Source organism: Saimiri boliviensis, chromosome X (assembly GCF_048565385.1).
Source record: "Saimiri boliviensis isolate mSaiBol1 chromosome X, mSaiBol1.pri, whole genome shotgun sequence".
NCBI classification, from domain to species: domain Eukaryota; kingdom Metazoa; phylum Chordata; class Mammalia; order Primates; family Cebidae; genus Saimiri; species Saimiri boliviensis.
This window is the reverse complement of record NC_133470.1, coordinates 19028270-19055597: the sequence shown is the minus strand read 5'-3', so window position 1 is coordinate 19055597 and position 27328 is coordinate 19028270. Positions and strand designations below refer to the sequence as shown.

At 38.5% G+C, this 27328-nt stretch overlaps 1 protein-coding gene across 1 annotated transcript in view; it reads right to left on the bottom strand.

Moving 5' to 3' along the window:
- The window catches only part of PHEX (phosphate regulating endopeptidase X-linked), a 220919-nt gene that overhangs the window by 57210 nt on the left and 136381 nt on the right, over positions 1-27328 (bottom strand). Inside the window, exons 13-14 of the mRNA XM_003924097.4 lie at positions 16028-16105; positions 5381-5484 (exon numbers count right to left, since the gene is read on the bottom strand). Coding sequence (XP_003924146.1) covers positions 5381-5484; positions 16028-16105 — 182 coding nt within the window. The remainder of the gene's footprint in view (positions 1-5380; positions 5485-16027; positions 16106-27328) is intronic.

The following is a 27328-nucleotide window of genomic DNA, read 5'->3' as shown; positions in this document are numbered from 1 at the left end:
AGAAAAGAAAATCAAAGGCTAATATTCCCTGATGGACACTGATGCAAAAATTCTCAACAAAGTACCAGTAAAGTGAATTCAATAACACATTAAAAAAAGCATTTATCATGACTAAGTGGAATTTATCCCAGGGATGTAAGAATGGCTCAGCATACACAAATCCATCAATGTGATACATCATACCAACAGAATGAAGGACAAAAAACATATGATCATTTAAAATGATGTGAAAAAGCATTTAATAAAATTCAACATCGTTTCAAGATAAAAACCCTCAAAAAACCAGGTGTAGAGGGAATATGTCTCAACGCAATAATAGCTATATATGACAGAGCCACAGCTAGTATCACGCTGAATGGGGGAAAACTGAAAGCTTTTCCTCTAAGATCTAGACAAGGATGCCTACTTTTACCACTATTATTCAACATAGTACTAGAAGTCCTAGCTAGAGCAATCAGACAACAGAAAGAAATAAAGGGCATGCCATAAAAACAAATGAGTTCATTTCCTTTGCAGGGACATGGATGAATCTGGAAACCATCATTCTCAGCAAACTGAGGTAAGAACAGAAAACCCAACACAGCATGTTCTCACTTATAGGCAGGTGTTGAACAATAAGAACACATGGACACAGGGAGGGGAGCATCACACGATGGGGTCTGTTGGGAGGTGGGAGGCTAGGGAAGGGATAGTGAGGAATGGGGAGATTGGGGAGGGATAACATTGGAAGAAATACCTAATGTAGGGGACAGGGGGATGGAGGCAACAAACCCCCATGGCAAGTGTATACCTTTGTAACAATCCTGTAAGATCTGCATATGTATCCCAGAAATTAAAGTATAATATGTAATAAAAAAAAAAAAGGGCATCCAAATTAGAAAGAAAGAAGCCAAATTACCTGTGTAGACAATATGATCTTATATTTGGAAAAACCTGAAGACTGCACCAAAAAACTATTAAAATCATAAACAAATTGAGTAAAGTTGCAGGGTACTGAGTCAACACAAAATTCAGTAGCATTTCTACATTGCAACAGAAAGCAATCTGTAAAAGAAGTAAAGAAAAGAATCTCATTTACAATAGCTACAAATAAAATATCTAGGAATAAACAACCAAAGAAGCAGAAGATCTCTACAATGAAAACTGTCGACACTGATGCAAGAAATTGAAGAGGACACAAAAAAGTAAAGATAGGCCGGGCGCGGTGGCTCAAGCCTATAATCCCAGCACTTTGGGAGGCCGAGGCGGGTGGATCATGAGGTCAAGAGATCGAGACCATCCTGGTCAACATGGTGAAACCCCGTCTCTACTAAAAATACAAAACATTAGCTGAGCATGGTGGCGCATGCCTGTAATCCCAGCTACTCAGGAGGCTGAGGCAGGAGAATTGCCTGAATCCAGGAGGCGGAGGTTGCGGTGAGCTGAGATCGTGCCATTGTACTCCAGCCTGGGTAATAAGAGCGAAACTCTGTCTCAAAAAAAAAAAAAAAAAAAAAAGTAAAGATATTCCATGTTAATGGATCAAAAGAATGAACACTGTGAAAATGCCCATACTACCCAAAGCAAACTACAGATTCACTGCAGTCCCCATCAAAATATCAATGACATTCTTCACAGAAATAGAAAAAAAATCCTAAAATTTATATGAAACCAAAAGAGATCCAGAAGAGCCCATGTTATCCTGAGCAAAAACAATAAAACTGGAGGAATCACATTACTTGACTTCAGATTACACTACGGAGCTATAGTATCCAAAACAGAATGATATTGGCATAAAAAGAGACACATAGACACAAAGATCTGAATAGACATTTCTCAAATGAAGACATACAAATGGCAAGCAGGTATTTGAAAAGGTGCACATCATCAATGATTATCAGAGAAATGCAAATCAAAAATTACAGTGAGATATCATCTTACTCCAGTTAAAATGGCTTTTACTCAAAAGAGGCAAAAACAAATTCTGGTGAGGTTGTTGAGAAAAGAGAACCCTCGTACTCTGTTCATGCTAATGTAAATTAATACAACCACTATGAAGAAGAGTTTGGAGGTTCCTCAAACAACTAAAAATAGAGCTACCTTACAGTCCAGCAATCCCACTGCTGGGTATATACCTAAAAGAAAGAAAATCAGTACATGAAAGAGACATCTGCACTCCCATGTTTATTGCAGAACTGTTCATAATAGCCAAGATTTGGAAGCAACCTGTGTGTCCATCAACAGACAAATGGATAAAGAAAATGTGGTACATATATATAATGGAGTACTATTAAGCCATAAGAAAAAAGAATGAAATACTGTCATTTACAACCACATGGATGAAACTGGAGGATATTAAGTGAAATAAACCAGGTACAGAAAGACAAACCTCACATGTTCTCACTTATTTGTGGGAGCTAAAAATTAAAACAACTGAACTCATGGAAATGGAGAGTAGAATGGGGCTATGAAGGGTACTGGGTCAAGGTAAGTGGGGATGGTTAATGGGTACAAAAATATAGTTAGATAGAATGAATAATATCTAGTATTTGATAGTGTAACAGGGTGAATACAGTCAGCAATTTATTACAGATTCAAAAATAACTAAAAGTGTATAATTGGATTGTTTGTAACATAAAGAAAGGATAAATGCTTGAGACTATGGATACCCCATTTACCCTGATGTGATTATTACACATTCTGTGCCTGTGTTGAAATATCTTGTGTACCTCATAAATATATACACCTACTATGTGCCCAAAAAATATTTTTAAAAATTTTTGAATGGCTAACTTAACAGAAAACTAATGAGGAAAACCCAGTCAGAAATTTAAAAGAGAGATCCTGTAACTAAAATAGTAATAGAAGGGCTAAATAAGCACTCCACACATTCCCGGCTGACGGGGAAACTAGGCACATGTGCAGGGAAGACCAGTGAGGGCCTGGTGGAAGATGAAATTGAAGGTGGACTGAAAACTGGCTGTAACTTGGAAGGTGCTCCCAACCCACACACAGAACAACTGGCAGAGGGTGGAAGCCCTATAGTCTCAAGGTGTTTGAGCGCAAGCTCTGACCTGATCACTGACAGAGTACTAAGCTATGTAGACACAGGGACAACCATCAAGAAGTGAGGCTACAAACTAAAAATAATAGTTAAAAAACTGAACGGAGACACAGACAGCTGGATGCTACAGGGAAGGACTATTCTGCAGTATAAGTTAGGACAGTTACTTTTGTTTAAAAAAAAATAGCCTCAGAAAAATAAATCAGAATCCAGAGTTGCTGTAACATATGATCTAAACTGTCATTCACAACAACAAAATGTTATGCGAAAGAAAAACTGTAAAAAAAGAGAGAGAGAGAAAGAGAGAGAGAGAGAGAGAGAAATCAATAAAAACTAACTCTAGTTAGTTTGAGCCCAGATATTGGATTTAGCAAAGACTTGAAAGTGGCTATTATAGATGACTTCAAAGAATTAAAATAAACTATATTCAAAGAATTAACGGAAAATACAATGACAATGGCTCAATAAAGAATCACTACAGAGAAATACAAACTATAAGAAACAAATGGAAATTCTGGAGTTGTCAGCCATAAAAAGGAATGAAATAATGGCACTCGCAGCAACCTGGATGGAATTGGAGACCATTATTCTAAGTGAAGTAACTCAGGAATGGAAAACTAAACATGGTATGCTCTCACTCATAAGAGGGAGCTAAGCTATGAGGACACAAAGGCATAAGAATGATGTACACCACGGAATACTATGCAGCCATAAAAAACGAGTTCGTTTCCTTTACAGTGACATGATGAATCTGGAAACCATCATTCTCAGCAAACTAACACAAGAACAGAAAATCAAACACTGCATGTTCTCACTCATAGGTGAGTGATGAACAATGAGAACACATGGACACAGGGAGGGGAGGCCTGAAACTCTAGGGTCTGTTGAGTGGGGGCTAGTGGAAAGACAGTGGGGGATGGGGAGGTTGGGGAGAGATAAAATGGGGAGAAATGCCAGATATAGGTGATGAGGGGATGGAGGCAGCAAACCACTTTGCCACGTATGTACTCATGCAGCAATCCTGCATGATCTGCACATGTACCCCAGAACCTAAAGTACAATTTTTAAAAATGCATCTCTAAAAAAAAAGTACCCACATTTTCCAGTAATATTTATTAAGAAGTTCATCTCTTTCCTAGTAATATGAGATGTCATCATTATTAGATATTAAAAGTACCACATATGTGAAAAAAAAAAATGATACGACGGCCTTTGGAGACTCAGGGGAAAGAGGGGGAAGGAGTTTAGGAACAAAAGACTATAGTGTACATGTACAGTGCTCGGGTGATGGGTGCACCGAAATCTGAGAAATCTCCACTAAAGAACTTACTCATGTAACCAACCACCACCTGTTCCCCCAAAACCTATGGAAATAAAAAGTAAGTTAAAAAATAATAACACAATTAAAATAAAAAAGGAATTCTGGAGTGGAAGACAGATCAATAGAAATTATCCAATCTGGAGAACAGGAGGGGGAAAAAGCACTAGAGAAGTGGGCCTTAGCAGAACAGAATCCAGTCCCAGGAATCAAAAGCAACAGCAGACAGAACAAAATGCGACCCAAAGCTAAGCTGAAGAATTTCTCAGTTGTAAGCCTTTTATTTTCCTGTAAAATGGGGATAATAGTACCTATACCTCACAGAATTCAAATGAGGATAAAATGAATTAAAAATTGTAAAGCACTTTCTGGTACAATGTAAACAAATAATAATTATTAGCTGCTACCATCATCATTGTCACCATCATTGACATTTTGCTAAGGGAAGAAATCATAGCTGGTGGGCCCTGGGCCTAAAAGTTCCTAAGGAAACTCTCCTACTTGTAGGAAAAACTCCTATAGGCAGCTGAGAGGAAGGCAAATAAATCCTAACTGCTATTGGATAAAAACAATATAGCTCTCAGTTCTTTGATAGGCATTACCTCAACAAATATTTTCTAGTTGCTTCTATACATTTACTTTGATGATTCTAATCATAGTTTTTAAAAAATTATTCCTTTTTACGATCGTCAAAAGTTTCTACATGAATGTAAAATTTCAAAGAAAATTTCCCCTGTATATATGCATAACTAGATCTAGAAATAACTCTAATGTTTGCATCCTAATAAGCCTTCTCTTGATATGTGTTGATGCTAGAAATGGGGGACTTGTAATTAGACTGAAGATCTGGATCACATAACATAAAAAATAAGAGTTGGCAAAACATGACACAGATTTTGCTAAAACAAGATAACTGGCAAGCCAGCTATTCTGACTTGAGGGGAATTACAAAGTTTAATCTAAAGAGACTCTACTTCTCACCAATGTATTTATCTATTTAACTTTTTTTTAATACTCACTCTGTTTTTGGAACGGCTTTTCTTAGCCAGAAGAAATCAGACTGTGCTAAATACTTGCGAGTTTGAAGGACATTGCCAAAGTAGTCGGATTCTGAAAACTTGATCTGAATAAAACAAAGGACAACATCATTGTTCTAAGTAAAGATAAAAGATGGCTCTAAAAAACATCCTTCAGCATAGGAAGGAGCAACTAGCAGAGAAGCTGCAGCATTCACAGCCTCTCTCAGCTGTTATCAGTTAACCCGGAACTCACAAAGCCATGAAATTTACTCTCAGTGATTTTCCTTTAATGCAATGAGTTCAAAAATCAATATGGTCATTTCCGGATCACAGTGAAAACACAACAAGAGAAGCTACAGTCATTTACAATGCGTTCCATTTCCTTTCTAATTGAAAAATTGACTTTAACCTTTACAAAACATATTATCTTTGGTTTGAAATTTCTTGGCTCACGAGTCCTTGATCTTTTCTAAAATGCATACTTTATTTGTCACATAAGTTTTTTTAGTAACATGCAGTTGAGTTGACTGAAACCTCATTTAGCTTATAGACGATGATTTAGTCAAATAATTGGTAGTTGTTCATAAAGGAAAAAAATGAATGATTCAGAAATCTATTTTCTATCGTAAACACAATGAAGTCACCAGAATCATTTAATTATTAACAGAATGTATCTGTTAACACTCAAAACGTCTCTGGTCACTAAATATTAATGAAATTACAGAGGCAAATCATAGATTATAGCTTGCATGGGAACACAGGAAATTGGTAGCAGCTCACAACAGTGTTATCTATTCAGATAAGGAAACAGACATAATTGATTTTTTACTTCCTTTTCTTGTTTTGGAAGGAGAACAGCAGACAGTTTCCATGATAGGCACTCCATCAACAAAACTAGCAATATTTAACCTAGCTATGTATTGTAAATAAGATCTGTGGAGCTGTTAACGTAGTAGTTTGTAGTGACCTCCAATGCTTTGGTTTTTAAATGTATTACTATGGAAAATAAGAAAAATACACATTTGAATAAGGAAATAACCAAGACTAACCAAATTTTTATTAACTGTAATTTTTATAACTTTAATAGTTTTTTAAAAGCACATATTAAAATATGCATGTACATGAAACCCACAGGCATTACATTATAGATATGAATGAACATATGCAATTTGATGGTTATAGGCTTGACAGTCACCTATTTGTTGGCCAATGTCCGGCTCACATTTAGCTCCTCCCTAACACAGAGTGGCTACTCACATCTGTGGACAAGCTTTTGTTAATGAGTCATCTTAACAATCTTTCCAGGAGACCAGGCCAAAATATAAAGGAAGGAGTAAAATAACCGAAGGTACATGGAGAAAGGCAGAAATAAAAGTATTGATTCCTGGCATCCTCTGTGTTCTGCTTGGCCAACAAATTATAAAGCTATGACTTTAAATTGTCCCTTCCTCAAACTGCTTGGGTGGGGGGAAGAGGGACTGATAAACAAATCGTGGTATATTCACATAATGGAAGGCAATACAACAGTTTAAATGATTGTTGTGTGTGCATGAACATGAAATAATTTAAAAATTATGCAGAGTGAATAAGGTAAGTTATAGCTATGAGAAAATATAAAGTTTTTGAACATGCAAAGCCATACTGTATGCTGTTTAAGGATGCCTACCTATGTAGCAAAAGCATAAAAAAAGGCATAGGAGTAACAGTAGTAACACTGAACTCAAGGTAGTGTTTATATCCTGGGATGGAGATAGACACAAAGGAAGGAGATTAGATCAAGGAAAAGGACAAAATTTCAAATCCATCTGTTTTATTCATTTAAAATGTGGCCATGTGTGTACCTATGCAACAATCTTGCATGTTCATCACATGTACCCCAAAACCTAAAATGCAATTTTAAAAAATAAATAAATAAAATGTGTGTGTGCATGTACAAAGCTAATATGGCTAATGTTTAACACATGTTAAAAATAGATGTGTTCAAATTATTATTTTACATCATGTTCCAACATTTGAAATGCTTCGTAATGAAAAGAAATCTTTTAATTTTTTTTTGAGACAGAGTCTTGCTCTGTCACCCAGGTTAGAGTGCAGTGGTGCAATCTCAGCTCACTGCAACCTCTACCTCTCAGGTTCAGGCGATTCTCATGCTTCAGCCTCCAGAGTAGCTAGGATTACAGACATGCACCACTAAGCCCAGCTAATTTTTACATTTTTAGTAGAGATAGGGTCCTGCCATGTTGGCCAGGCTGGCCTCAAATTCCTGGACTCAAGTGATCCACCCACCTTGGCTTCCAAAAGTGCTGGGATTACAGATGTGGGCCACTGTGCTGGCCAAAATCTTATAATTGATTGTATTTTAAGATAAAGGTTTTCAGCCAGGGGCAGTGGCTCATGCCTATAATCCCAGTATTTTGGGAGGCCGAGGTGGGCGGATCACTTAAGGTTGAGAGTTCAAGACCAGCCTGACCAACATGGAGAAATCCCATCTCTACCAAAAATACAGAATTAGCCTGGCATGGTGGTACATGCCTATAATAATCCCAGCTACTCGGGAGGCTGATGTAGGAGAATTGCTTGAACCCAGGAGGCAGAGGTTGCAGTGAGCCAAGATCATGCCACTGCACTCCAGCCTGGGCAACAAGAGCAAAACGCTGTCTCAAAAAAAAAAAAAAAAAAAGATAAACATTTTCTTTTAGCCTCAGAAGAAACAGAGTAAGAACCTTGTTATAGAAAGCAACCTTAACTAGCAATCCTAAGGCATTCCCAGGTCGTATGGTTAAAAGATGTGTCCAATGTTCAATCCTTTGCATTTTTCAGCTTTTGTTCCCAAGACAGCTCTGCCAAAACCTTCGGAATATGATTGTAACTGATAGAAAATTCAGGTATGTTCTTGGGTTCAGAACACATTCTGGAAAATTCTCTCAGAGGAATTTCCTTCAAAAATAGTAACTTTTTAAAAATAGTATCAGTGGGGTCAGTTTTTACTTTTAGAAAACTTGCTAATTGTGATACTTTCATTACTGTTCCATCTGAAAAAAAAAATCCCTTGACATTCAGGTTAGTCTATAGAAAAACACTAAACAGAAAATCATCTCAAAACTTTCTAAAGGGCCAGGTGCAGTGACTCACACCTGTAATCCCAACACTTTGGGAGGCCAAGGCTGGCGAATCACTTGAGGTCAGCAGTTTGAGACCAGCCTGGCCAACATGGTGAAACCCTGTCTCTACTTAAAATACAAAAAATTAGCTAGTCTTGGTGGCAGGTGCCTGTAATCCTAGCTACTTGGGAGGCAGAGGCAGGAGAATCGCTTGGACCCAGGAGGCAGAAATTGCAGTGACCCAAGATCGCGCCACTGCACTCCAGCCCCTGGGTGATAGAGCGAAATTTTGTCTCAAAAAAAAGAAAAAGAAAACACTTTTTAAAGAAGAAAAGGATGTCAATCTAAAAATACTTTAAATAAGGACCTACCAGAACCCTGAAAATAATTGTGGGGAGCAAAACTCAGAGGTAACTATTACAATTTGCCATAGCTGATCTATGTTTAGAAAGATAATTTTAAAATTGTTTTCATTATTGAGTTGAGAATATTTCTTCTTTCTTAGCCTGTTTTAATTGATTTATTTCATTTATTTAATGGAAATCACAAGTAATAGAGGACAGGTCTTACTTTTTTCCTTGAGACAGGTTAAGTGTTTGGAGGTAGGCAGGGGCCAGTCACTGTTATTCACATATAATAGATGGGAAACAGGGCTAAAGAGGTTATGAAATCTGGCAAAGCTACACTGTCATTTGGCTCTGACTTCAATGTTATTTTCACTGATCTTAAATAAGTGAACCAACGGTTCAAGGACAAAGTAAGACTGTGGATGGGAGTAGATGCAGTGATTAAATAAATCATGATACAACTTACTTGAAATACTATACAGCTGTTAAAATAATGGTAACAGGCTATAAGAGACAGTAACAACAATATGTTAACTGTAAAGACTGGCATATGAAATTATATATGAACATCAATTACAGCTGTATAGAAATAGAGAAAAACAAATTAACAAACTGTAACAGAAGTATGTATTATGTAGCAATATTATGAGTGCATTTTCTCTGTTTCCCACATTTTCTGCCCAAACCTTCAGAATATGATTGCAACTGATAGAAAATTCAGGTATGTTCTTGGGCTCAGAACACTTTCTGGGAAATTTTCTCACAGAAATTTCCTTCAAAAATATTAACCTTCAAAAAATAGTATCAATGATATCAGTTTTTACTTTTAGAAGACTTGCTAATTGTAATAATATTTTGATAATTTTAAATATTTCAGAAGGCCCTTGAATAAGAAAAAGAATTGAAGCCCAGCAACTATTGGGAAAGTTCTGTTCGTTGTAGAAGTTGAAACAAGAAGGAATTCACATGAATATTTTCAAGCCTCTTGTAATCTCCAAAATGAAAAAATTAAATTCAGCAAGGGACATTACTTGGCTCAAAAGCCTCTTGTCCTTTCAATTACTGGAAAAAGTCTAGGTCAAGTTGATGATGACTTTCAATCAATTCCATCTTCTGACTTTCAATTGTGTGACCTTTGGGGAATTAATTGGGACTCTTGTGTCATTTCCTAGCTACAGCTGTCCCAATCATAAAATTCAGGAGGACCTACATTTCTCTTCCTGAATATCCAATTCCAGATCCACATACTAAATGGAAGAATAAAGTTATTACCACCACCACCACTCCAAAGATGGGGAACCTATAATAAGAGCAGAACAGGGAAATGTGTTCGGCTTCTCTGTAGGACAAGTACATGTTTATAAGACACTACATAGGAATGCAAATGATCCGTAGTATAGGCCTCAGGCTACATGTAAAAATAAGCAGATGAAAAATACTGAAGCACTAATTGTGATACTTTCCTTACTGTGCCAGTAGGAAGTGTAAATTCCAGGACAACCTTCATTTAATTTAAATCCATTTAAAGATACTCAGAGATACATCCAAATACCTATTAGAAAGATTTTATGCTAGGCACCCAAAGGATTTTCTGAATAGTTAATGGAATACTTTATATCTACATCTTCCCTTCTTCAAACAGCAAAGCAATATGCAAGATTGGTGTGTTTAGATGGCTTTGCCCAAAAGTAATGTGTGTATATACATGTAGGCATACTTATCACATCGGAGTAAAAGTAACTGCGGTTTTTGGCATTAAAAGTAATGGCAAAAACCACAATTACTTTTGCACCAACCTAATATACAGGGGTGATGTTCAAAATGTTTAATAATCTACGTATGCAGTATACCATGGAAGATGCAATTCCCACAGACAGCTATGTGAAGGTGGGTGTGAAGGAGTTAAAGCCAGCACACTAGCACTGGAACCAGATGTCCCATCTCCACACTGGGCCTGGTCTTGGTCTGCTCTGGCGAGTGGAGCAGTCTGGATGAAGGCCAGTGTGAGAGAATTACAGAGGCCTGGCTGGAAAGTTAGGGTGCACCAGGGTGCCCCATCTCCAACGCTCACTCTTAGCTCTCCAGTGCCATGATGGCCAGGGGTCCCCTGAGAGAGTTGAGTGCAATGTTTTGTGTTTTTTAACAAATAGAAAGATGCTAGGCATGCTGGCTCATCCCTATAATCCCAGCACTTTGGGAAGCTGAGGCGGGTGGATCATGAGGCCAGCAGTTCAAGACCAGCCTGGCCAATATGAAACCCTATCTCTACTAAAAATACAAAAAAAATTAGCTGGGCGTGGTGGCATGAGCCTGTAGTCCCAGCTACTAGGGAGGCTGAGGCAGGAGAATTGCTTGAACCCGGGAGACAGAGGTTGCAGTCAGCCGAGATTGCGCTACTCCAGCCTGGGCAACAGAGCAAGACTCCGTCTCAAAGAAAAAAAGAAAAAGTAAAGAATTATTTTAGCATTTTAACAACCTTTTTCTGCAGCATTCCAGCATTCCATCTGAATATCACCTTACTCTTGCATAGTGGCACTCTCGGCCATGTACACACACACACACACACACACACACACACACACACACACACACGAGTGTTTCACTGGCCAAAGCAAACCAGACCCACCCCAGAGAATCTTACATAGGTTCACATATCTACATATCCCTATATGCACATTTATATGTATGTATGTGTGTATCATTCACCAGAAACTTTGGCCTCTAAAAAATTTCTCATTTCCAATTCTCCTAAGTAAACGGAGGCCAGCCATGATTCTGACTTTAGTCCTTACTGCAATTCTCCATTGGCTTTCACAAGAATAAGTAATGTCCTGAATTGTGCTTGTTATTCTCCTATAGTCTCTCAGCTGCATGCCGACCCTTTCACTTTGTTCTGTAATGCTGGAGACTGGAAATCTGAAAACTGTTTCCCAAACTCCTTTGCCAATTAGCTTCCTGCAAACAGGAAGCACTACAGGAAATCAGCGGGTTGCAGGAAGGGAAGGGTGCTGTGTTGCCACCTCTCATTCTCCCCGTCCACTCCCTCCCTTTTCTTTTTCTGACAATGACTCTGGAAGAATCTTCAGCCTCTCCTCTGAAGCTCAGCTCTGGAGTGGCAGCTCTCCTCTACTCTCCTAAGTGACAGTACCATCACCTCCTCCCTTCTGTGACCCTAGGCACAGGAACAGCAGCTGCTTTCTAAAGTTAATAATCAATGGTTTATCTCATTTTTCCCTCTTCTTGCCTTCCAACACATTTCCTGTATTAAATTCCCTGTTTAAACTATCTTGTGTGCTTTTGCTTTCCTGGCTAATACTGCAGTATTTCCAAAATTGGTATAAACTCACTGCTTGAATCTATTTCTACTGAGTCAATGAAATGGAATACTTCAGTAAGCTGATTTGAAAATGGTCTGATGCCTAACCAATAGGCTTTCCCGCATGTTGATGGGGGTTCAAACAATGGGCATTTTATTTTTTCTTGTTCTTTTCCAAAACTACAGGATTGTTGTTCAGAAATGCTTTGCTGAGTACCTCAGCTTATCTTGTCATCCTTAAAGAAAAAAAATTCTGATTCTTTTGCAAATTTACCTCTTAATTCTATCTCATTTACTTGTATTTCCACAAGCCCAACTTCAATTTTCAACATTTCTCCTTGACCTTCATCTGATCCATCACTGAATCTCGCTCCTCTTTCCTTCTGCATTTGTGCCTGATGAATCATATCTCCACCTGTCTCAAGTGCAGCATGCTGTTTTTCATTTGTAACAGCCTCTCATGCTTAGAGCTCATATTACCAGAAATTTCTCATAGGTTCTATAGCAGTCCTTATCTACATGTTTCTTAAAACTGAAAACACAGTCCCATTGTGTACCAGGGATACTTTAGTCCTTTTGCTATTGCCTTCAATGACAATATTATAATCATATCATCCTTTACCTATTTTTAGGGTGGGTTTTATTCATTTTTTCTATCAGTGATATGATTTGGCTCTGTGGGAGTCACAGGAATAGCACACCTGCTACTCCTGTGCCTAGGGTCAGAGAAGGGAGGAGGTGATAGTACCATCACTTAGGAGAGTAGAGAAGAACTGCCACTTAGAAAAAGAAAAGGGTATGGGTAGAGGGAGAGAGAAAGTGAGAGAGCAGAAACACAGTACCCAAATCTCATCTCGAAATATAATCCCTATGTGTTGACGGAGGGATCTGTAATCGCCATATGTCAAGGGAGGAAGGTGATTGAATCATGGGGGCAGTTTCCCCCACGCTGTTCTCGTGATAGTGTGTTCTCATGAGATCTGATGGTTTTAAAAGTAGCAGTTTTTTCCTAAACTCTCACTCTTCCCTCCTGCCACCTTGTGAAGAAGGTGCCTGTTTCCCCTTTGCTTTCTGCCATGATTGTAAGTTTCCCGAGGCCTCCCTAGCCGTGCGGAACACTGAGTCAATTAAACCTCTTTCCTCTATAAATTATCCAGTCTCGAGTATTTCTTTATAGCAGCATGAAAATGGACTAATACAATCAGTTTCTGAATGCAAATGTCTTTTTATTTCATGTAACCTGGAATTTATTCACTGCCAGTTTTTTAAACTTTTATAACTCTTGGGTGTAATTGTGTCTGCTTTGGCAATGAGTCAGATGAAAGCCATTTCTTCACAGAAGTGATTAAAAATCTTGGCGTGTAATGGCTTCAGTTGGGACCTCAGAGAAACAAAGAAGCATACCCAATATGGCATCCTGTTTGGCATCTGGTTTCTTTTCACAAAAGATATTACATTCAATGGGTCCTGCATTCAATGTGGGGCTCTGAACTTAGACAGCAACAGACTGACAACAAGACTTGATTAACTAAATACTGTGAGTAAACCTTAAGTGCTACCTTATTCGATTAAAGCTTGAGACTGCTCCATCTGTATAGCCTTTTAAATCAATTTCAGGAACCTGGACACTGCATGAGTTAACTCATGAGAACTTTTCTAACCAAAATAGTCCACTATCATAAGTGTGAGTTGAAGATGTCACAGCTAACACTTATATTTGTGCTGACTGTATGTTAGGGGTGGTTCTAAATCCTCCCAGAAATCCTATATGGGAGGCATTAGTATCACCTTCATTCTTCAGATAAAGAAAGGCACAGAGAGGATACCCTAGATAACCCTAGATAACCTACCCTAGGTAACACTGTAGTACATGGTAGACTGGGGTTTTTACTCCAGGCACTTTGACTTCAGGGTCCTTATTTGTAACCTCTACACCAAACTGTCTCCCAAACCTTCTCATCCACATCCTGACTCAGAAAATGTACCAATCATAGGGAGTTATCCATATTCTCCTGCTCAGGTACTTTGTTCCCTGGTGATGCTCTTCTTAGTAGCAATACCAGTTTAACCTGTGCTTTACCTCATTTTCCCTTTTCTTGCCTTCCAACCTATTTCCAGTGTTAAATTTCCTGTTTAAAATACCTAGTGTGCTTTTTACTTTCCTGGCTGATACAGTGATACTTCCAAAATTGGTAGAAATTCATGCTTGAGTCTATTTCCATTAAGGATCAATGAAATGGAGTATTTTATAAGGCAGATTTGAAAATGGACCACAAACGACCATACTGATCTGCAAAGCTACCCGTTAATAGGGAGTAGGCTATAATCTGTGCCAGAGTATTACGTCAGGTGTTTTTACATGTATATAAGCTCATCTAATCTTCCCAACAATACTAAGACTTGATTATTTCCAGTAGCTAGATAAGTAAAGGGAGGCTAACTGAATTTAATTAACCTACAAGGATGAAACAACTAGTAAGTGAAAGAAGCAGAATTCAAACCCAGGCCCATGACACTAGAACCTGTGTCCTTAACTATTTGATAGCATGGCCTTCCTTCTGTTCTTCTTCCTACAGCTCTCGTCACATTGCCCCCACCAAGTCTACACCCTGACTCCTCTGTTCCTCCAGCACAGCTGCCTAAAAAGGACCCTTAAGAACCCCTTTTCTGATTACAGGCAGAGCTTCCTGATCCCAGATTTCAGTCCTGACTCTGAAACTCTGTGTGGAACTGAGGAGGTAACTAAAATTATTTGAGTCTCTCTATCCTTTTCTGCAAAATGAGAATGAACATCATCTATTTCACAGAATCACTGAAGGAATTAAAAGATAATGTACATGAATATGTCAAATGCTTCAATATTTTCAGTTATGATAATAAAAATGGGGTTTTCAGCATCATCAAAACAGTGCATAATAAGACAGACTGTCTGGGTTTTAGGATGCTATGAGGCATAATTATTTTCTTCCAGAGCAACTGGATCAATATTTTAGAAGGCTGTATCTTAGAGCCCAATGGAGGAAGACTCTAATTAACGCTTTCTCTCACTTTTGAATGGTCTTATAAAATTCTGATGGTCACCTACAAAGCTGGGATTGCTTTCAGATATGCCACTTGTTGAACCACAATTTCAGGAAAGAGCTATACCTCAGAATTATAATTACTTAAAGAATTACAAAAGACTATATTTTCAAGAAAATCTAGTGAATGGTAAAAACAGGTTTTTTTAATGAGGAAGAAAAATCATTTATCAGAATTATTTGTAGGAGAGGAAATAACAGTGGTTGTGATTAGAAAGGCCTATAATTAATAGACCTACTGGAAAATACATGTCCCAAAATATTGGAATAAAAAAGAATTATGGCTATTTTTCATCAGTAACTTACTGCAAATACACAGTCCAATTCACAATAAATTATAGAGTCATATGTATATGCACTTAATTTGCGAAAACACTCATAAAGTTTAATGAAGTTAACTCCCAGCAGGCAGATTTATTATTATTCATTTAACATGAATGAAGTAAATAAATAGTGTTTAACAACAAACATGATGCATTTGCCATTAGAACATGCCCACTAATTGTAAAATACTCAAATTGCTTAATTCTTTCTTTTATGATCAAATTAGGCCAAACCCAAGTCCACTTTGTTTTATGGTACCCACTCAGCTACACATCATTCTGCCACTTCCTTTATTTTGAATCTGCCCTAAATCTTGTGATGTCTCTGGCATATTCAGGCTCCTATCTAGCCAAGGAATTAATCAAAAGTTGGTGTTTTCTGGCATCACCAGTTTTAATTGCTTGGACTTGGGTTAGTTGAAAGGCACAAGGCCAGTAAAACTTGCCAGAAAAAAAAAGTACAGTAAATTTAGCACTTACTGCTTTGAGGTCTTCATTAACATGAGTATCATTCATTATAAACTCTGGATAGCCAACTTTTGCCAAAACAGCTCTCGCCTACAAAAAGGAAAAAGAAAAATAATGTCAGAGTTTCAGCACTTAAATCATTAATAATCACAAGATGTAGGAATGCGCCCTTCATCTGAAAACTCCATTTACTCAATATATGCTATATGCAAGCCACCGTGAAGGGCAAAAATATACAGATATATATTGAGAGACCTCAGTATACTAAAAATGTAATGAATGTAGCAAATAACTGTCTAGTACAATGTAAACAAAATAAAAATTTTAATAGAACTAGACAATATTGTTATCAACGTCCAAAGCAGAGGCTATTTCTTCATGGAGAAAATGCTTAATGGAGAAGGTGACTGAATCATGTCTTAGAGAATGGTTAGGATTTCAAAATGTAGAGCTAGAAGAACATTCCAGGAGAAGAAATGGGGCAAAGACAGGGGCAAATAAATATGCAAACCATATATCTGATAAAGGGTTAATATCCAAAATATATATATTTAAAACTGAACTCAATAACAAGAAAGCAAATAACCTGGTTAAAAAATGGGGAAAAGAGATTGGACACACTGGCTCATGCCTGTAATCCCAGAGCTTCGGGAGGCTGATGCAGGAGGACTGCTCGAAGCCAGGAATTCAAGACCAGCCTGGGCAACATGGCAGGATTCTGTCTCTACAAAAATAAATAAATAAATAAATAAATAAATAAATAAATAAATAAATAAAATAAGCTAGGCATGGTGGCACGTGCCTGTATTTTCAATTACTTGGGAGGCTAAGGCGGGAGGATCACTCCACCTGGGAGGCAGAGGCTGCAGTCAACTATGATCACGCCACTGCACTGCAGCCTGGGTGACAGAACAAGACCCTGTCTCAAAAAAAAAAAAAAAAAAAAAAAAAAAAAAAAAAAAAAAAATTTAAAGGGAAAATAATGAGAAAACACATTTCTCAAAAGAAGACATACAAATGGTCAACAGGTTTTTTTTTAATGATCCACATCATTACTCATCAGGGAAATAAAAATTAAAAACACAATGAGATATTACCTATCACCAGTTGGAATGGCTATTATCAACAAGACAAGAGATAACAAGTGTTGGCAAGGATGTGGAGAAAAGGGAACTCTTGTGCACTGCTGATAGCAATATAATTTGGTACAGTCAATATGAAAAGCACTATGGAGTTTCCTCTAAAAATTAAAAATATAACTACCATACTAAGCAGTAATCCTACTTCTGGGTATATATCCAAAGGAAATGAAATCAGTATGCTAAAGAGATATCGGTGCCTCCATATTCATGGAAGCACTATTCAAAATAGCCAAGATATGGAATTAACCCAAAATAGCCAAGATATGGAATTAACCCAAATGTCTATCAACAGAGGAATGGATTAAAACTGTAGTATCTATACACAATGGAATACTATTCAGCTTTTAAAAAGAAGAAACTCCTGTCATTTGTGACAATGTGGATGAACCTGAAGGACTTCATGCTAAGTGAAATAAGCAAGCCACAGAAAGGCAAAGACTACATGATCTCATTCACATGGAATTTTAAACAGTCAAACTCATAGAAGGAGAGAGTAGGATGGTGGTTACCAGGGGTGGAGGAATGGGGCTGGGGAGTTGGTCAAAAGATAATAAAATTTCAGTTAGATAAGAGGAATAAGTTTAAGAGATGTATTGTACAACATAGTGACTACACTTAATAACAATGTACCACACACTTGAAAATGGCTAAGGGAGTAGATTTTAAATGTTCTTAGTACAAACATGGTAAACATATGAGGTGATGGATATGTCAACTGGCCCATTCTCTAATGTATACATGTATCAAAACATCATGTTGTACATCATATATAGAATTTTGTCAGTATATATACTTATATTTATAATTTTGTCAGTTTAAATATATTAAAATGAAAAGAAAACTACAAGGAGACAGGAGACACACATGATATGGCATATTGGAGAGAGGGCGAGTAATTTAATGTACCTGGACTATAAGTACATGAGGATAGAGAGGAGAAAATAGTGCCGGAAAACTGGCCTGGGGTCAGATCACAGGGGTTCCTGAATGCCATGCAACAAATGTATATTTTATTTTACAGCTAAGAGAGAGCTAAATATGTTTAGCATGGGAATAAAAGGAGATGAGTCATGCCTCAGGAAGATTATCTTTGCAACACTGTGAAAGATGACCAGGATGCCAGAAAGATGGGAGGCAGTGGTCTAGAATAATTCAAGATCCAGCATAATGTCATAACCATCATTTAGATAGACAATGGTACAATTATCCTGTATGCTTTATAGCAGAGAGGGAATAAATAAAGGAAAAATAAACTTAGGCACATGTAAGGAACCTCAAGAGCAGGGATTGGCAAAATATGTTCCCTGGGCCAAATCCAGCCACCCTACCCCTGTTTTTATGAATAAGGTTTCATTGGAACATAGCCACACTCACTCATTAATCTGTCATCTATGGTTAGTTCTGCATTACAGTTGTGGAGCTGAATAATTGGGTCCGACACCTTGGGGCCCACAAAGCCTCAAATGTTTTATCTGGCCATTTCTAGAAAATGTTTGTCAACCCTTGTTTTAGAGAAACTTTACAGTTCCGTGTGAAAATTTCTCTTTCCCTTCCCCACATTCTGAGTTTCATAAAAGCAAAAGATAAGGTTACAACTACATTTTAAGCACATTGTCAGGGATTTGACCAGATCCTCTGGGATCCCTTTTATAACTTCTGTACATCCCTCTAGCATCTATGTTTTTTCTTTTCTAATGGCCAAAACCTGAAACTTTTTGAAGGCCACCCCTTTCTGTCTTGCTTCTCCCATTCCTTTACTGGTTTCTCTTGGGCGTACTCATTTAATAAATCACTTATAAAGGAATTCTCATTTCCAGATCTGCCTCCAGATGACCCAACCTAAGACCAAGGCAACCCCAAACAGGTTGGTTTTATTCCAGCAAAGCCACGAAGCAAAACCAGTGACCTTTGGACACTGTTCTTGGTAATGAGTTCTTTCCTTTAGTCCCTTTCAGTTTTCCTCACTCAAGAAATAAACAGAATAAGGTAGTACACTTTCCTTATCTTCCTTGAGATAATTCAAATATTAAATATCAGCAGAATCCTGAAACTCAGATTTAGGATTTTACAAGGGCCATAGGACATAGTCATAATGGGTTTTGCTATTTCAGAGACTCAAATATAGCACAGATCGAATTATACCTTCAAAACCCTGTGTTACACACACTAAAAGCCTTATGTGGCCCAGACAGCAGATAACTAGAGGTTACAGCTCTACCTCCAACATCAGACTATGTGATATATCTGTTGGTTACCTCATTCTGAGATTATTCTAATATTTCCTGCATCGTATTTAATTTTGCACTATATTTTATCAGCTCACCGTAAGTCATATGCATAACTATAGCAAGTAAAGAATTCCGGATAGTTTTGCAGAAAGAAAGAAAGAAAAACGCTGTGGTGGTTGGGTAGGGGAGAGAGAAAGGGAAAGGGAAGGGGAAAAGGAAGGGGAAGGGGAAGGGGAAGGGAAGGGAAGGGAAGGGCAAGGGCAAGGGCAAGGGCAAAGGCAGGCAGGCAGTAGATAGATATACAAGCTGAGTCATCCACGATTGTTTTCTAAAAACTGGTCTTTCCACAGCATGCTGGTGAATTATGCACTGTTTTTTAAACCTCGTCTCATTTCTGGGACCCCCCTACTGCACTACAGAGCCTCACAGAATATATTACCTTCTGCACCACCTATGCAGGTTACTGAATCCTTATTTATTATTTATTTAGCATCACCATGACTTAAGAAAATCAGGACAGATACAAAGAATCTCTATTTACCTCCCAAAGATACATAACCAGAATAAGGTAATAATACTAGTAGCAACATTACCAACATCTGAATAGAGGGTTCTTCTTCCCAAAATTGCTATAAACATATGCCTCTATTCAGACTCAAATGTTTTTCTCTGCCACAGACTTCGTTGTCAGTTTCTCATCATCATACTCCACCCCATTCTACATTTTTCCCTGAGAAGCTTCAGAACTACATCTTGCAATATCTCATGAGTCCCGGTTAGACTGCCAATGAGAAACACTCATAGACAATTCCAAAGGTAGAAGGGAAGATACCATTTATTTGCTGTTAGTGGCCATATACAGACATGTGGGCATACAGCCTTTAACCAGCAACTGCCAGACATTCTCCTGAGAAAGACCTCTTTGGTGGACAGGCAGCAGAGATCATTGGCAGACTCTGACCTTCACCCCCTAGCCCTCTGAATGGTTGCCTAAGCCTCCAATTCTCTGTATTAAAAAAAGTCTTGCTGGTGGATATACCTGGAAGAGTGTCTATTTTCCTGAATGAACCCTGAGTAAGGCAAACAGTGATCACAACACTTTTTAATTTTTTCAGAATGAGAGAAGTGAAGCACCAATAGTTTGATGGCTTGAAAGGCAAAGTATTACTGAGTCAGGTCTGAAATTAATTACCCCATGGTTACATGGACAAAAAGGAAAGGCAAGTCTCACTATAAATGCTCAGAGAGCAGTGATATGAATATTTAACAGATTGCATATTATATCCTGCAAGAAATATTTCCTAGGCTATAAGCAGCTGATCAAAAACTCCAGGGCTTTCCATAGCCAGTGCATGCATTTTCATGCTTTATTCATACAGATATCTGGAGAGAAGCTGCACCTGACAGCTGGACATCCTTCCTTATTAGAGGAGGTTTAAGCAGCTGCTGATCTTCACTACCTCTGTGACTTTCGACAGAGTACTTAACTTTTTGAAATAAGCACTGCCCAATGTCTACCTAACATCTATTCTCCCTTTCTTCTCTTACTATCAGGACTCTAATTCTGCTCAGGATGACAATGGACTCAACAACAACAACAACAAAATAGCTGTGTTGCCCAGCTTCCTTTACAACTATGGGATGAGATTTGGAAAAATTTCTTGTTGCACTTGCAATAATCCATTTTAAAAGGGGACAGACAGAACAGTATGTGCTTTCTGCCTTTAGTCCTGGGTTTCTCAACACTTTGGGCCCAATAATTTTTGTTGTGGGGGTTGCCCTGTAAAGTGCAGGATGTTCAGCAGCATCTTTGGCTTCTACAAATTAGATACCAGGAGCAAACCTCCACCCACGTTGTGACAACAAAAATATCCCCATGGTTTCCAAATGTACCCTAGTGGCAAAGTCACCTCCAGTTGAGAACTACTGCTTTAGCTTTTCCTCTTCTTCCTTTCTGGAATGCCGATGCAATGCCAGAGGCAGATTAGCCATCTAGTAATCACAAGGCAACAAATATGAGAAAAAAATCTACATACTGAAGATGGTGGGATAAAAAGCTGATGGCATTTGAAGCCCAGCATGTTAGACCTGGACTGCCTCCCTCTTTCCCCTTTATGACATACAGAAAATAAACTTCTTATTTGTTTGAGGCCTTACGCGTCATGTTTTCCGTTAGCTAATATAATCCTAATACACTCTTTTTTACATCAGATGTTGTTTCAGAAAAAATTACTAAAAATTAATACCTACTTCATAGCGTTGTCTGCAAGAGTTCAGGATGACCCTGCATGGAAAACACTTTTTTATCCCTTGGTCCAGAGGACACGATGAGCAAATGTTAGTTGTAGACTACACGAAGAAAGTAGAAACATGACTTCTTCCAAGGATTTAAAGTAACTGTTGTGTGTCTGTTTGGAGGGTCTTCCAGAAGAGCCCGGGTCATCTTACACCCCCCAACCAAATACCTGAAAACCCTGAGAAATAATGCGACTCTCTTTAGTCATAGGTCCAGTTTCAGAAGGCCATACTTGTGATGAGAGAAAAAATAATGAGACAGAAATGCTTTGAGAGAAAAACTATTGAGGCAACCCTCTTATCAATGGAAGACACATCTACAAGCTTCTTAGAGCGTGGTGGGAGATTTTCCTAGCAAAGCCAGACTCTGCATATGAGTCAGAAGAATCCAGGCTGCTCACAGCCCCTGCAAAAGTTGGAGGACTCTTTTGAGAGCCACTATTGGCACACCTCTGAAAACAGACACAAGAAACAATACCAAATCTAACCCTAGAAAAGATCAGCCGGGCACATTTGCTCATGCCTGAAATCCCAGCACTTTGGGAAGCTGAGGCAGGTGGATCACCTGAGGTCAGGAGTTCGAGACCAGCCTGACCAACATGTAGACACCCCATCTCTACTAAAAATATGAAATTAGCCAGGCATGGTGGTGGCTCATGCCTGTAGTCCCAGCTACTTGGGAAGCTGAGACAGGAGAATCGCTTGAACCCAGGAGGCAGAGGTTGCAGTGAGCCAGATCGCTCCATTGCACTCCAGCCTGGGTAACAAGAGAGGGAGGGAGGGAGGGAGGGGAGAGAGGGCGGGGAGAGAGAGAAAGAAAGAAAGAAAAGAAAAAGAAAAGAAAGAAACAAACAGAAGATATGGGTTGCCTTTAGCACTTGCCATCTTAGTTTCTGCCTTCCTCCTCTTCCCATTTTTGTGTTTGTTCCTTTCAACACCTAACAGGTCCTATGTGTTCACACCACTTGCAATACCATCGCACCCTAATTGGCCTTTCCTTAGCAATACTCTGTGCTCCAGAGACATCTCCCCCTTACCTTCTCATCCATCAAAACTATTAATCTTTCAAGGCAGCTAATCCACTAGCTGCCACTGGAGCCTCAAACTAGTTTATAATAGAATGTAAGTGACTAATGGCAATCTAATATATTTACTCTGGAGAAATACTTTTATTTAAAAGAGTAGTTTCTTAGCCAAAGGAATAAATACAATCAAATGAGAGGTTTCGTAGCTGAGAAAATCTTTAATACTATTCAAATTAAACCAATAGCCTATTCCACCTACACCATTGCGTTCTCCACAGGTAACATAGCAAGCGATCAATACTCAATAAATATTAATTCATATAATGAATAATTTGACAAGCCCACTCTGATCAATGTCATTAATAGTATCAGAAAATATAAAAGGCTGTATTTTACCTTTAACCTTTTAATATAACAGGATTAACATATGATCATAAACATCACTCAATGCTGTTCACAGCAAGGTACGTTTCCCTGGGGTTTTTGTTGTTGTTGTCTTGAGACAGAGTCTCATAATGCAATCCAGGCTGGAGTGCAGTGGCACAATCTCAGCTCATTGCAACCTCTGCCTCCCAGGTTCAAGCAATTCTTGTGCCTCAGCCTACCAAGTAGCTGAGATCACAGGCATGTGCCACAGTGCTCAGCTAACATCAAGGTATCTTTCAATATTAACTGATCTTACCACAGGAGAAAAAAATGGAGGGAAAATGAGAGATTTTGTGAGAACATAGAAAACCTTCTGGAAAATGAAGCAATGAAATCCATTGTAATTAATTTTTTTTTGAGACATCTTACTCTATCGCCCAGGCTTGAGTGTAGTGGCACAATCTCGGCTCACTGCAACTTATGCCTCCCAGGTTCAAGCATCTTCTGCCTCAGCCTCCTGAGTAGCTGGGATTACAGGCACCCGCCATCACACCCGGCTAATTTTTTGTATTTTTAGTGGAAACGGGGTTTCACCATGTTGGCCAGGCTGGTCTTGAACTGCTGACCTCAGGTGATCTACCCACCTCACTCTCCCAAAGTGCTGGGATTACAGACATGAGCCACTGCGCCCAGCCTGCACATGCTTTCTCTTGCTAGCCTGCTGCCATGAAAGACATGACTTTGTTCTTCCTTTGCCTTCCACCATGACTGTGAGGACTCCCCAGCCATGTGGAAGTGTGAGTCAGTTAAACCTCTTTCCTTTATAAATTACCCAGTCTCCGGTATGTCTTTATTAGCAGCATAAGAACAGACTAATAAACTTACTGAACTTAAAATCTAGGCTCAGGATTCCCCTTAGAGCTAAAAGAACATACAAACATAATATTATTCATTACTCCACCACATTTTTCTTTTAAAAAACCGAGGAAAACCATTCTATAACAGGTTATCCTCATCACTAATATAAGGTACTAGCAATGCCTGAATTTTCTGAATCTCTCTGTTCCTCAGTTTCCTCAATTGTAGAATATGGATACAATTAGTTCTAATACCAATAAAGTGAAATAGAGAGTTGAGAAGTAGTATTCAGATAATAAAGGAATTATGAAGTTTGCCTTACCCATATCAGGAGTAAGCAAACTTTTTCTGTAAAGGGCCACATAGTAAATACTTTAGGCTTCACAGCTCATATGGCCTCTGCACAACTACTCAGCTCTGTCACTGTACCTGGGAAAGCAGAGACAAGCTAGAACACCACATAAATGAATGGCTGTAACTGTTTCAATAAAACTTTATAGACACAGAAATCGAATCTCATACAACTTTCACATATCATAATATATTCCTCCTTTGATTGCTTATACTTGGTGTGGTTTTGTGGTGGGGTTTTGTTGTTGTTGTTGTTGTTGTTGTTTTTGGTCCTTTTTTGTTGTCTTTTTTTTTTCCTTTTTGTGGAGAATGAGGTCTCACTACGTTCCCCAGGCAGGTGTCAAACTCCTGAGCTCAAGCAATCCTCCTGCCTCTGCCTTCCTAAGTACTCGGATTCCAGGCATGAGCCACTGTACCTGGCTGATTTTTTAAAACTATTTGAAAATGTGAAATCCATTCATAACTTGCGGTTCACACAAAAATAGGCAGAATGCCAAATATGCCCCGAGGGCCATAGTTTACTAAGCCAACATAGATAATTAAATAAAACTAGGTTGTTCATTGAGTTGCCTCAATTCATGACACAAGGGCTAGTACATAATAAGTGCCTAACAATGTTTCGGAACTGATCCATGCCCAACAGCATCATTTGTGTGCATGTGTGTACATGCATGCATGGCTTAGCTATCAAGATTTTCATTTGTTTTCGTTTTGCTCTTTGCTATTACTACCATTTACATGTGACAGATCTCAGGTGCTTGGGAGTTGACTCCCTGCCCCAAAGTCTTAGGGCTAGAGCTTTAAAAATCACAACTAATTTCCATGGAGACAACGGAGAGTTCATAAAGATTATTATTTGAAGAGAGAGGCAGTAGCTATCACAAATGAACTAAAAAATGAGGAACACTGAAAACCTGATATACAACATCATTTAAACTCTCAAGTCACCCCCACCTTCCCAGAATTTTCAGTACAGTACACTACAACTTGGTAATGCTGGTGAAAGAACAGAATCAGGCATAATTCTGCTTTATTTAGCTGTGAGCTCTGAAATGGCATATACTTTTTATACATGTGACTGCACTGATTTAAAGATTGGCTAGGTTGACTGCTTTACTCCTGAATTTTCAAAGCCACTTAGTATTAAGCTAATTTACAGAAAGGAAGATAGAAAGCTCATTTATTTTAATCCCCACTGACTCGGCTATTTAGGAAAGTCAGGTAAATTCTCAAATGTCTTATATTTATCACATCAAATGGATCACTTTAATCCCTTAATTAAATAGCTATATATTTAGTATACATGGTTAAGTCTCATTGTGTATTTTTTTTCTTTTTTATTAATTTAATCAACATAAGAAAAAAAATGGAACAACTGATCACTGCCCTTTCACAAAAACTTTATAGGGCAACTTTCCTAAGCTTGCAGTGGTTTTGAAAGCTTCAGTCAGGCTCAATCATGCCAAGGTCTCATTTTCTCTGATGAGTTCTGTAATAACTATTAAACATCAATCAAAATTCTGAGCTTTAAGCACTCGGAAGTTCAGGAGTCTCTACATGAATTACACTATCATTCAAAACAATGGTGGTTTCCATAATGCCAAGCAAATGAGTGACTAGTATAGATGCCTTAGCTGAAGATATTACCCTAAGCAGAGTTAATGGTATTGATGAAAATTACTGAGGAGAACAGGCTTTAATATCCTCTGGGTCTATCAGAATCCCACAAATAATAACAATGCAGTTATCTGATGAATCAAATTTTATTCTCTTGATGAAAATGGCACTGATTTATTATCAGTCTTCAAAACCTTAATTCTGCAGACTGCTTTTGGGTGTGGTCCACAAGCAGCCGCATCATCCAGGGACAGAAGACAGATAAGCACTTCCGTGAATCAGAGGGCTCTATGAGTGCAAATTATAGTTTCTAATTTTACAAGAACTAGAAGACAGGAAAGATCAGATTTCAGGTCATCCACCCTCAACCCTCTGTGAGTAATGCCCCAGTATAACAGACAATCCTCATTATTCTCTGAGACAGACAACATTCGAGGAAGCCATCTTCCAAATTATAAACCAGGACCAACCATGCTTTCTCCTAAAACACCAACTCAGTGTATCTTGGAGGTGGGCAGTTTCTTCAGTCTGCAAAAGGAAACTACTCTGATACAAGTAAACCTAATTTTGCCATACTGGAACTAAACATTTCCCTGGTGTCTTTGTGATACTCCTCTTACTTGGGTTTGCCCTGTACCTAACAGAGTTAAAGAAAGAAATTAATATTTGAGTTATCTTGTTAAATAGATGGAGCAGGCAGTAGCAATAGACTTTAGAACCCAAAGCCACCTTACGATTCATTAATAAAACAGCACACCCATCTTCCTGAGAGTGGTAGCAACATTACCTGAAAAATAAAGGCAACTCTCCTTTATTTCCTTCATTGTTTATTTGTTTAATAGAGACAGTGTTTCGCCATGTTGTCCAAGCTGGTCTCAAACTCCTGGACTCAAGCAATCCGCTCACCTCTGCCTCCAAAAGTGCTGGGATGACAGGTGTGAGCCACCACGCCTGGTCCATTTATTTCCTTTAAAACTGGGCAGGAGCTAGATGCCATGGCTCATGCTTGTTATTCCAGCACTTTGGGAGGCTAAGGTAGGCAGATTACTGGAGATCAGGTGTTCCAGACCAGCCTGGTCAACATGGTGAAACCACATCTCTACTAAAAATACAAAAATTAGCCAGGCATGGTGGCTTGACCTGAAATCCCAGCTACTTGGGAGGCTGAGGCAGAAGGATCACTTGAACCTGAGAGGGCAGAGGTTGCAGTGAGCCAAGACTGTGCCACTGTACTTCAGCCTGGGCAACAGAGTGAGACCCTGTCCCAAAAGATAAAAATTAAATTAAAAAAAAAAGGTGAAAAGAAACTGGGCAGGAGAGGGATCAAATCATACATTTTTAAATCAGTGTTTTTATTAGTTTCAATTACATGTGGTTAATTGTTCACAAAGTTTGCAAACAGAACAGCTGCTAGACCTACTCAAATGAATA